Source organism: Thunnus albacares, chromosome 9 (genome assembly GCF_914725855.1).
Source record: "Thunnus albacares chromosome 9, fThuAlb1.1, whole genome shotgun sequence".
Classification (NCBI taxonomy): domain Eukaryota; kingdom Metazoa; phylum Chordata; class Actinopteri; order Scombriformes; family Scombridae; genus Thunnus; species Thunnus albacares.
In genome coordinates this window covers 12,232,226-12,244,565 of record NC_058114.1, presented here as the reverse complement: position 1 = coordinate 12,244,565, position 12,340 = coordinate 12,232,226, and the positions used below count along the sequence as shown (strand labels likewise).

The following is a 12,340-nucleotide window of genomic DNA, read 5'->3' as shown; positions in this document are numbered from 1 at the left end:
AAGTATATTTGCATTTGAAAAGTGAAAGGATTAACATGTTTACTGAAGTCAAGCTTTTCATTGTAAATCCTACTTATATTTGCCTGCGTTGTGAAATACTCCTCAGAGATCTGTTTTAAAACATCATTAGCTACATTTTCTAATCAGCATGAGTTAAAAGGGGCTTTCTGGCTTTGCTCATAGTACTGCTTAGCTTGTGTTTTAAAACCATTAAAATAGAACATTGACTCATTAGAATATATATTTGAACAACTGTTGAATTATAATGAACATAATGAATAATATAATTGTATAATAATGTAATGAATAATAATGAGTGAATGACTGCTGGTATGGCATTAAACTCATCCTGAGCTGTTGCATTAAGCTGAATGGTCAAGTGTTGTTGAAAATCATTATTTCATCTTTAATAAATAATAGTTGTGAAGGAAAACCTATTTATAACCTATTTATGGTAAAGAATGGAGCTGCCACTAACAATTATTTTCATTATTGATTCATCTTCCGATTATTTTTTGGATTAATCAATGAATTGTTTTGGTCGACAAAAAGCTCATCATAATTTCCTACAGCCCAAGGTACTGTCATCAAATGACTTATTTTGTCCAACCAACAATCCAAAACTCAAAAATATTCAATTTACTAGAAAGTAAGATGAGGAAAAACAGCAAATTCTCAAATTTGAGAACCTGAAACCATCAAATGTTTGATATTTTTTATTTAAAAAATGACTTAAAAACGACTCAGTTAATCAACTAATCATTGCAGCTCTAGTAAAGAAAACCAGTAATGGGACAATTAAAACTAAATGAACCAAAAACATTAATTATGAGAAAAGATCTGGGACTCTGGGCAATACATCTGAGGTTATGGACAACCCTAGCCATAAATACAGTTAGTACAGGATATATCTCTCTGTATGTCTGGCTTTCTTTGCTTGTGTTCTGTGCGCTAAATAATGTTTCCCTGTTGGTCTACAAATTCATGGCATTGTGATAATCACAAGCCATGCTCCTCAACTCAACCCAGGCTTTCATTGGCTGTTTGCTTGCTTATCTGCTTTTTTCTTCTTCTTTCGAAGACATGTTTATATAGAAACATTGAAAGTGGGTTAACTGGAAAGGCATCAAGGAGATTTTTTGAGCACAATTGCCTTTGCTTTAAACATAAAGAGAGAAAAAAAAAACTTTTGATATTCAGAGAGAGAATATAGAAGTGTGGAATGGCATTAATCATTTACAAAGTTTGATTGTTTTCCAGAGGAGAAGAAACATACACCAAGGCCCAGGATAGTTTGTTTTTGTTATATTTAAAAAGATAGCGCAGCTTATTTGGCCAAATTGGAAAGCCGTGACTCCCATGCGATTAGTACAGCAGCGGTTTCATATTTCACAGCAGCCTCCTTTTCCTCCTCCCTTTCTGCCGTTCACTCATTCCCCTCCACTCACCGGCTCCTTGCTTCGCCGATCTCTCAGTACTTGCCCAGTGGCAATATACAACTGCTCATTCTTGCACAATGAGAAAGAGAGAGAGAGAGAGAGAGAGAGAGAGAGAGAGAGAGAGACAGAGAGAGAGAGCAAAACAGGGTTCACACATGAAAGGGGACAATGATCCTTCTTCTTGGCTGCCATGATAAAACAAAAAAAACACACTTTTAGGGAATAATTCTGCTTCATCAATTAAATATCAAACTGGTGGCTTCTCCAGAAAAGAGATGACGCTATCACCTCTGTTCTCCAGGGCTTCTTTCCCAATGAAGCTCTGAGATTCACATGAAAAGATTTTGTTCACATAGAGAGCTGATAAAAAAAAAAAAAAAAAAAAAAAGAAACAAACTGACACTGAGAAAAAATAAATCACAAGGAATCTGAACTGACCTTGTTAACCTTCGTAGAGATATATTGATTACCTCATCTTAGTCTTGTTATGTTGTAAATTCATCTGTGTAAATAGATGCATATCCTTCTGAGACCTATGCCGCAGAAAAGCCCCAGAGTTGCTTGTTTAATTGGTCCAAAAAAAAAAAAAAAAAAAAAAAAGGAGCGGTGGTCCTCAAGGACAAAGGCTAACACTGAAACTCTTTGGATCCCATTAAGGTGTGGAGTCTAAGCAACTAAGAAATAGAGATATTAGTGAACAAAATACTGTAAGGTTTAGCAGTCCCATTGAAAATTATTACATGCTACTTTTATAGGCCAGGCTTACAGTATGGGAATGAAAACTGTTAGAGAGTGTTTTATGTATGAGCTGGAAAGGCACGAGGAGAGATTGTGTCAGAGTTAACACAAACACAGGCTGACTTTGAGGGACCGGGGCTCGTTAAGCCATTTCAGTTTTTGATAAGCGGGAGACATGACGAGTTGTGAAAGGACCCTTCAAGTTTAAACATGTCCAGCTCAGGCTTATCACACAAAAAACCTGTTAGCGCCACTTCTTGTTTCCAAACAGAGTGTCAGTCCTGGGCCCTCTGTGTCTCTCTGTTTCTACCTAGTGTATCTTAACCTCCTCCTGCTCTCCACTTTTCTGTCTGCTGTGTTGTTCCCTCATTTATCTCCTCTGTCTCAGCCTCGATACTTTGCCCATCTCTCCCTGTTTCTGCCTGTCTGCCCTATTTTCTTTCTGTCTGTTTTTATGCCATCTTTGGCTCCTGCTCTCTTCTTTGTGTCAATTTCATTTAAGTTCTCATTATTCCTCCTTCTTTGTCTCCACTTTTTTTTCTATTATATATTTTGTCTTTTGCGTCTCTCGCTCTACTTTAAACTACTTCAGCCAACTGTTATCGTCTCCTCTTCTTTTCTGCAGTCTCCTTCCTGACGCAACACACTACCACGGTAACCTACCTGTCCTTCTCTCCCTCTTTCTGTCTCTACTCTCAGAAATCTTACCTCTGATAAGGGGGAATATGAGATCTATACCTACCACACTCAGGTTGACTGGCGTGAAGGGCTTTGGCACAGGCAGATCATACAGAGAATTCAGCATGTCATTCAAGTCATTTTCCTAGGGGGGGGAGAGAAACAAACAACAAAACAAAAAGACATGAAAACATAGGACACATACATTTTATTTACTTGTTTTGCTGATGCCATGAGTTATGTGTCAATCTAACAACAGTGCTGGGACAGGCGCTGCTGCTGCAGACCAGAGGGCGATCCTGCAGCAAAGCCTGAAGGGCTCCAAAACATCCGACTGACATATGTTTAACGAGCAATGGTGAGGTTAAAAGACGGCTGAGTGTAGGGCTGCAGACGCTTATTATCCAGCAGCGTTGATTTACGGCCGAGAGCAGGCTGTCAGTAATTAAGCAGGGGTCCCCACTCCAAAGACCGGGGCTTTAAGAAGCCGTCAGAGAGCTAGCTTGACCACAGAACAGGCCCCGAGATTATTCTTCCAGCATTTATGAGCTCCACGACAAGACTGCTATTTACACTCTCGGGCCTCTAGCTGGAGAACTGAGTGGGACAACACTCTGCAACTTGTACTTAAACCAAACTAAACTACTGTGAGCACAGAGGTCGGGCATTGTTGTTTGTTTTCACTTCTTTTTTCTATTTGCCCTCTCTGAGAACTTTGTTTTGGTTGTGGCTATGAGCCGCTGCTTGTTTCAGGAAATGTGCATGCGTGTGTATGTATGTGCATGTGCGAGCCGGGGAGAAATAGAAACCTGAGAGGAATGGGCGGAAATATACAGTAAGAGTAGAAGAAGGGTGGGAGGGAGGGGTGTTAGGGAGTGTGCAATCGAACAGCCTCCTGTCATGAGAGGCTCAATGCTCACACGCATGGTCAGCAACACGGCCTGGGGAAACAGTTCATTTACCCCTCGCCTTAAACCCTCATCGCTCTTCTGTCTTCCCTCGTCTGTCAACATCTCCCTCTCGCCTGGAACGGACAGCGGGGTAAATAGAAACCAAATCATGCACACTAACACTTCAGTCACCCAGGATTTCCAGCAATCTTTCTGTCTCTCTCTTCCTCACTCTTTTCTCACACACAAACTGTCCTCTTCTCTATATTACAGTAGATTATCTTGCTGAATTTTTATCAATTATGCTAAATCTTTATGTGATGTGTTAGTGATTATCTACTTTAGCAAAGGCTCTTGGTCCTGATCACTCCTCCCTGAGGGTTTTGGAAGAAGCAGTGACTACATGACAATTGAAAGCGGCCCCAGAGCTCTGTGTATCTCTCCCCTTGCTCCGTCTCCCTCCCTCTTCCTTTCTCTTCATTCTAAACATGGGAACATCACCTACACCCTCTGCGCTAGACGCTGCACATCTCCCCAGTTTGTTGCATATTTTACATTTCCCCTCCCTTTGCTAGTACAATGCAGCGAATAGTCAGGGGAAAAGACTTTTGTGAAGTGTGAGCATTCGTGTGTGTGTGTGTGTGTGTTTGTGTGGGTTTTTTTTTTTTTTTTTTTCTTAACGATTTGTTTTCCAGTAAATCATCAGGAATAACTTCCAGTGTCAGATCAGCGTTTGGTCTGTGAAATGTCAACATTGTTGCTGCTAACAACAGGAGTCAAGTCGAGCCCAAGACAGTGAACAAAACTTGCACACAAAAGACAACACGCAGCATGCAGAAGAAGAACAGAATGGAGGAAATATCTTACCACAGTACAGTTTCAAATACACTAAACTGTGTGCTTGTTTCTCAGCCAAATCATACAACAACGTCTTATTTTCATACTATGTGCTTGTAATTCACTAAATGTACATAAACATCTACATTATTGATGGTTGTTAAATGTCCAAAAGAACAAATGATTACCTGTTGTTTTGTTAGGTAGTCTGCGAGGGTATTTAGCAGCTTGTAGTAGATTTCAAACCATGGTAGATAACTGCAAGAGTCAGAGAAATAAAAAAGGTTCAACATTAACATTTCGTACATGCAAAAGTCATATAATTTTTTTATCATCATCTACAATAAACAGACAAGATGTGTTGAATCAAAACAGCTCATGTCTTATTTATCACTCTCTCCATTTCAGCTGCATTTAGAGATACAACAAATGACTCAGTCTGCTGTTGTAACTCTATTTTTGCCAGTCGCAATGTCCATAAAAGGCCCATTAAAGCCTTGCGATATTACTGTGTGTCCTATCAGTCGATGACCTATTGTTTAAAGATGTGTATACAGAACATTAAAAATGTATAGTGTTCCCAGCAAAAGCTACTCTAAAGCACAGAGTCATTGTTGTATTCAAAAAAAAAAGAAGAGGTAAATGCTATCTAGTCCTTATTATGAAATTCTTCGTACCCAGGGCCTCCACATGCTACGAATTCCTGTCATGTCTGCTCTTTGAGCCAATAGGAAGGAAGGTTAGCAGGAAAAAACAATGGATTTTAGATTCTTTAACAAAAAAAAAAAACACCAGGCCAACACAGTTTTCATGTGATGCAGAGGGATGCTATGGTTTACAAGCATGCTGCTCCCAGATGCACAGGCTTAACAAAAATGCAGCCTAAGATGCCTCCTGCCCCCCCCCCTTTTCACCTCCACCACCCCCACCCCCCCTCCTTCTGCCTCTCTCTATGCTTCTTTTTATGCCCCTCACATATTAGAAAAGCTTGGCCTTATGTAATTAATGTAAAATAAATAAATTCATTAACAAGCTCAAAATAATTTATACTGCAGTGTTTGTGTTAAAGCTAATCACTAAGCACACCCACCACAAGCTAAAAGCATCTGCAGCATGGCTTTCTTTACCAAGTTGACATATTCTTGGCCAAGTCGACTTGCTTTCTAGGTGGAAGATGGCCAACATTTTCTTTTGGCATAAAAGCTGTGAGGGCTCAGTTCATTTAATGTTATGCAATCAATTTGTAAAAACATGGTGTTCTATCAAGGTATTGAATTTTTATTTAGTTTTGGTTTTTAACATGCATTTTTGAACATTGCATGAATAATGATTCTAGATAAGGACTTCTTAGCATTGAGATGAAATAAACAGAAATTCCCATTAATGCTTCATTGACTTGCCTGGATGCAGGGGTTGAAAAATTAATTAGTGGCCAAATGAACCAATCTATCAAAAGTGGACTCTTATTTGCTCTTCAATTTCAGTTAGCATTTGTTCATGTTCAAAAGTGAACATAGTTTTAAATGCATGTCATTAAAACAATAATTCCATTCAAATTAAAAAAAAATCTGACAAAGAGCCAAAATGTGTATTTTTTTTTGGTTATATTATAATACATTTGTAAGAGTGGGGCTTTGAGTGTGTGAGTTTATAAGTCCTGTTCAAGCAGTTGGCTATAGACTCAGGAGTTTCCAGGCCATGGGTCACTGGCTGCTCTGTAGACTGGAATTAACCGACAACAAGAAAACAATAAAGTGGACCTAATGCAAATTTTCATATCGCTAAATCCACAAGGGGCCAATGACAGGCCGGGTTCCCGGAGAAGTGCAGCCAAGCGCACCAATCAGAGAGGCAGAGTGACCATTAGTCTGAAACAATCAGCCAATATTTTGATGTCTGCATGAAGATTTGCCGCAATCAGGTCACACTCGCAGGAAGGCCTGAATCAAAGACGCTTATGTTAATTCACATGCTGACCGGATATCAACCTGAAGACCTATTTCTGCCACATCAAACATACAACACAAATATCTGCATATGGGGTCAGTTTACATTTAACCATTACAGAAAAAGTTCAGTCTGGTATAATGACTAAGGGGGAGAACAAAGCCTTTTCATTATCTGCCTCCTCTACGCCTTGTTTAAAAATCCAGGCTTCTGGACATTAATCCCTCATTTTTCACTGTTGGAGGGGATGTAAATAGGACTCTGGCTGTCAGAGCAGCCGTCAGGCCTCACAGATCTCACAGTCATTACACTCCTACAACAAGGTGCTATAAATCCTTTGTTTTAGAGGAAAACACATGATCACCAGTGAAAGCAGCCAACAGCAAATTATCAATATTCCTCTAACATCTTCATGCAATAGCAAATATATATATATATATTTTGCTTTATTCAAATGCAATAGACTGAATATAACTTAAAGATGTATTGTTTTGTCCCACTTATCCCACCCCTCCTGCTTTGCTCTCTCTGTTGATGCAAAGTTTAAGTTTGGAAAGCTTAGAGAGATACTCCTACTCGTCACAGTTCATTGCTCAGATCTGTTTGTGCTGCGCAAATCCTCCGATAGAGAGAGAGGCATCCATCACTAGAGTGCTCAGTGCGTGGGGGCCCCGCAATCTCTCCTGCCATTTTAAACACATGTCTTCTCAAAGTGCCATGTACTCAAGGAATGAACCAGTTAATCTGCGGCCCACTCACAGCCCGTCGTGTTCTCCATCCCAGGCTCAGACCACCTAACAGCACGGAAATATTTAGCAGAAGACAGTGGCGTGGTGGTGCCTTTGGAACTTACAATTATGCTATTATGGATAAGAGCGCACACAAACACCAATACAGCTGCACTGAGCCTTTCGAAATTTCTTTTCACATGCATTGTATATATCCACAGTGAAAACCTACTGTAGAGGGAAATAACACAAACCATTCACAAAATCCCTAAATACTGTGGACACACACACTCCTACAATATATCAAATTCATCCCTAGTACCTGATTAAACCTTAACAGCGGAGCAATCATTTCAGCCCTTTTTGCAGCCATAAAGTACCTGTTGGGTGTTAAGCACGACATTTATTCCTGTTCCTTAGATGAGTCTTAGATCTCTTTTAACACACAGGCACCTGTAATCGTAAGTCATCTTACACTTTGTAGACGGCTCAGTGGAAGATTTCATTACACCTTTACTTTTCCAGGTCATGGGTTAAATACAGGGGAGGAAGTGTCCTCCGGCGACCCGCTAAGTGACCACTAACCAGAGAAATGCAGTCCCTAAAACATATCCTAAAGCCTTAGCCATCCAATAAAACTGAGGAAATCCACCTTTTTTCATCCCTTAACAATTTACATGTTCAAGAGATTTTTTTCCTAATGTGAGAGTCAGACAGAGAGAGTAGATGAAGGAATAACAGCGTACAAGAGAGAAATTTATTATTATTTGTTTTGGAGTTATTTCTTTTTTTTTTTCCTGAGGTTTGCCTGGAGGGAGCGGACCTTTTTGGCCACGGCTTTAGCAATGAGACTACAAAGGGCCGTCCACATAAAACTGTCCTACTCATTAAGGCACTTCCTCCTGTAAGCAGAGGTGACAATTTTACGGTCCCAGCACTTCAACAATCACAGAGACGCAAACTGTTTTAATTACTTTTATTTTATATCCATGGGAAATGAGAGATTAAATGAATATAAACTAGAGGGCCTGGGCCTTCCTGCTTGAGATTTTAACCAGACACATTTTAACTAATAATTCTTTAAGATAAACAACTTTAAGTATCTGTATTTTTTCTGTTCTTCTATGGTAATGATTTTTTTTAACGGGGGCAGTTTGTTGTCATTTTCTTAATACTGTCTTGCATAACTAATTTAGTAGATCTGAAAACAGTTTTAAGAATAATAAACAAAAAAAAAAAAAAAAAATCCCTTTTGACCAAGGACCTTGAATCCCTCATTTGACGTGGGAACTTCATTTTCACATTCCTACATTTCTTCAATTTCTAAAATGTTTTTTATGCTTAAGAATATTTTCCTAACACAGTGGGGGAGATTTAAGATAAGAAAAAAAAAAGAGATCAGTACAAAAAAAAAGATAGAAAAACATAACTGGGGAGCACACAAACAATTTCAAATCAACAGAAAAAAAAAAACTTTCTATACATTATTTTATTATAAATGAAGCAAGCCATGGAAACTACTCAGAATGCATAATGAATTTTATACATCATATGTCAAATGAATTAGCATGTCTAACTCAGCGAGAGGGACAGGGGAGCCTCTGCTAATTGGCAGCGAAGCTTCATGCATAATTATGGGCCAAGCGTCTTTGCTGTCGCACTGTGGCAGTAGCCGAATAAAGAGGAGAAAAAAGAGAGAGAGAGAGAGAGAGAGAGAGACAGAGACAGAGAAAAAGAGAGAGAGCGAGAGGAGGGAGAGAGAGAGAGGGAGAGAGAGAGAGGGAGAGAGAGAGAGAGAGAGAAAAGAAAAACAAAGGCCGTGGAAGCTGGCCGGGAAGGGTGGGTGGTGTGGGGAGGAGGGACACTGTTCCTCACAGCAGCTCATCAGGGCAGCGACAAACCCACGACTGTCCATCAACAGACACACACACACACACACACACACACACACACACACACACACACACACACACACACACACACACACAACTACATACAGAGGCGAGAGCAGCGCTTACAGGAGTGCTGCTTTACACTAATGGAGAAAAAGAAAAGCCTTTGTGCTCCTTCTCCAGTTTTTTGTTTGTTTAACTGCTTAATACATTCATTAAAATGCATTTATTTTGTACATTTTCCTCAGTTTATTCTAAAGTGCATAAGCCTGTCCACTGAGATTAGCACTGGAGTGCTCCTTCTTTGTAATGGTAAGGTAATTACATCTGTAAAAACACTGTGTCAACATGCAATTACATAAGAATTAAATGATAATAGCCTTTGTTGGAGAGTAATTATGCGAAGAAAATGCAATTTCCCTTGGTTTGGTGTCCTCATTTATGTATGCTGTGATAGGATAAATCCACCTATGAAATATCAAAAACGGCTAAACTTTTGGATAATTATAGGCACATCACTAACATATTTGTGTGGGCAGATGAGAATATAAATTTGTTATTCTGTCATAGTGCAGCTCAGTGTGAGAATGAATGGAAATACTGTCTCAAAACCTGCGTTCACTTCTAAGATCTGGTAATTTTTTTTTTTTTTCTTTTCCATCACACTCAAGAAATAAATGCAGATATTTAAAAAATCCTGTTCTGAGAGTAGTCCATAGATAATTAGAAAATGGGTAGACCAGACCAAGTATTGATTATTTGAACAAGTCTTTTTACGGTTCTTCCCTTGTTTCTGATTCAGGGGGTAAAATGTGAAAGGCTGACTTTTACATATTTGTATTTATTTATTTCATGCACATCCAGTTGTGCTTTTGACATTTGTTTAATTTATGGAAGATTAGTAAGTTTATTACTTTAAAAATGATAAAGTTTATGATGCCCAGAGTTCAAGTACTACAAGGATACAGTTTATTAGAACAAAGTGATCTAGAATGAAGAATAAAATTGAAACGTATGTACCTTGTAGTAGTGTTTGTTTCACAAAAACATAAACAAAAGTAAGACAGCACATGAATGTATAAGTATGAGTGTGTGTGTGTGTATGTGTTACCTGAGCAGACATATGCAGACCTGGCAGCCTTGAGTGAGTCGACAGAAACCAAACCTCTGTTTGCTGTCGATGTCCGTCAGCACAAAGGTGAAATTCTGCCCCACTTGACTCTGGGAAACCCTGGGAGAGAACATGAGGGATAAACACAAACACACACACTCACAAATGATCAAAAGCACATCAGGGTTTAACAATCAACTGAATACAATAGGGTGCAGTAAATCCATAAAGTCATGTAAATTTAAAATACAATATAACACAATTTGGTCTAGCTGAACCAGAAACTCTTTTTTCTCAGTATAAATCTCTCCATGAGCTAAATCTCAAATCAAGGTCCTAATCTAATGTCACATATCTCTAGTATGGCTGCTTGAAAAAGTGTAAAAAAAAAAAAAAGCTTTTATAACCCCAAGGTAAACTCCAGAGTAGATCAGTACACCCCTAAACCACTAGATGGCAGCAGCTCAGCTTCAGTAAAAAAAAAAACACACAGTCCACCCTCACACCCTACCTCTCTCTCTCTCTCTCTCTGTGTCCTTACAATGAGAATTTTAACATGTCATTTTCCTTGCTGAAAATGAAAGCCCATTGCTTTTCAGAAAGCTGCCGGCCTGATCGGACATATATAATATAGGGAAATGCGTGTCCTTAGACTCTTTCATACACATGCAGTGATAAACATGCTATTGTGCAGTTTGCATCAAGTGGGCCGGTCAGTGATGACCTCATCAGCATCATCCTTAATTAAATTTGTTGGTATCGTTATCATCATCTTCATCATCATTAACATGTGACCTCACCATCACAGCATTTTCATTTCTGGGGATATTTTTGCTAACAGCTGTGTTGCTTGCTTGTCAGTACAAACTGTATGTAAGAAAATGTCACATTTGTTGGGGTTTAAGACCTAAAAGGCTCCTTTAAATCATATCCACGTGCAAATGAGCAGACACACAAACTCATTATTACACTTTGACAATCAATAAATTGTCAAGTGACTGTCTCTACAAATTATGCTAATTTTATCATAACACAATTATGTGAGGCACAGAATACACATAATCTCCTTTATTTTTTTTAATGCATGCATGTTTTAAAGCACGTGTCTGTAGGTGGGAGGAGAGCTAGGTGTAATATAATATTGCGTGTGTGTGTGTGTGTGTGTGTGCAGTGCTAAAAAACAAGGAAGCAGAGAGGGAGAGGAATCGTACCTTTCCACGTCAAAGGGAAAGCAGAACTTTGGTATCGTCTGAAGGACCTCCTGAGAAACCAGAACAGAGAGAGGCAAACACCATTTATAGAGAAACACACATCACAGGGAAAACAAATAATAAGTGTGTATTTCAATATAAAAATCTCTTGGGCTTCCACTAAATGGGCACTATCAAGTGGCTGAACAAAATGAGGATTAATGTTAAACGCTGCTGATAGCAATCTGACAAAGTCCTCACATCCCGAACACTGCAGCCTAAATGCACTTAATCCAAATGAATGGGCAATATAAAGCACTTCATTTGGCAGAACAGAGTGGAAAGGTTCCCCTTTTTTTTTTCCAAGGATAGGGAGGGATCCTCGATCCACAGCTTGAATAATTAGCAGTTAATAAGTTCATCGATTATCGGGTGCCAAAGGGAGATGAAAAGATGAAGGAAGAGAGAGAAAGAGAGAGAGAGAGAGAGAGAGGACACAACACCAAGGCTATGGTGGCAGATTGTAGTGACAATGGGCTAAGCAGCTCTGAGGGGTTAAGAGGTAGGAGGGGGTGGGGGGGGTGGGGGGTACAAGCCTTCAGGGCTTTACCTCCCAACACCTCCCTTGTGGGTTGGGGGGGGGGGAGAGTATGGGGAGGGTCTGTATGCTCTTCAAGCGAGGTGGGAGGGGAGGGGAGGGGTGGGGGGTGGGGGGGCACCTTTCCACCAGCGGCATATGGATTTAGACAGGGAGCAGGAACAGAGCAGAGCACCATATGGGTGAGCCACTCCAGACCAGCCACGCAGCCACCGATGCACCAGGTCCCCGCTCTGTCTGTCGCTCTGTCTCCTCGTCTCTCTGGCTACTAACCTGGCCCAGAATAGGCGCA

At 39.8% G+C, this 12,340-nt stretch overlaps 1 protein-coding gene across 3 annotated transcripts in view; it reads right to left on the bottom strand.

The window, feature by feature from the left end:
* Positions 1-12,340, bottom strand: part of dennd1b (DENN/MADD domain containing 1B) — a 108,499-nt gene that overhangs the window by 56,978 nt on the left and 39,181 nt on the right. For 2 of the 3 annotated variants that reach the window (XM_044361525.1, XM_044361526.1), the window contains exons 4-8: positions 11,472-11,521; positions 10,261-10,380; positions 4,771-4,840; positions 2,920-3,000; positions 1,449-1,508 (exon numbers count right to left, since the gene is read on the bottom strand). In XM_044361525.1, the coding sequence (XP_044217460.1) occupies positions 1,449-1,508; positions 2,920-3,000; positions 4,771-4,840; positions 10,261-10,380; positions 11,472-11,521 (381 nt within the window). The remainder of the gene's footprint in view (positions 1-1,448; positions 1,509-2,919; positions 3,001-4,770; positions 4,841-10,260; positions 10,381-11,471; positions 11,522-12,340) is intronic. The other variant, XM_044361527.1, reaches the window with a different exon arrangement.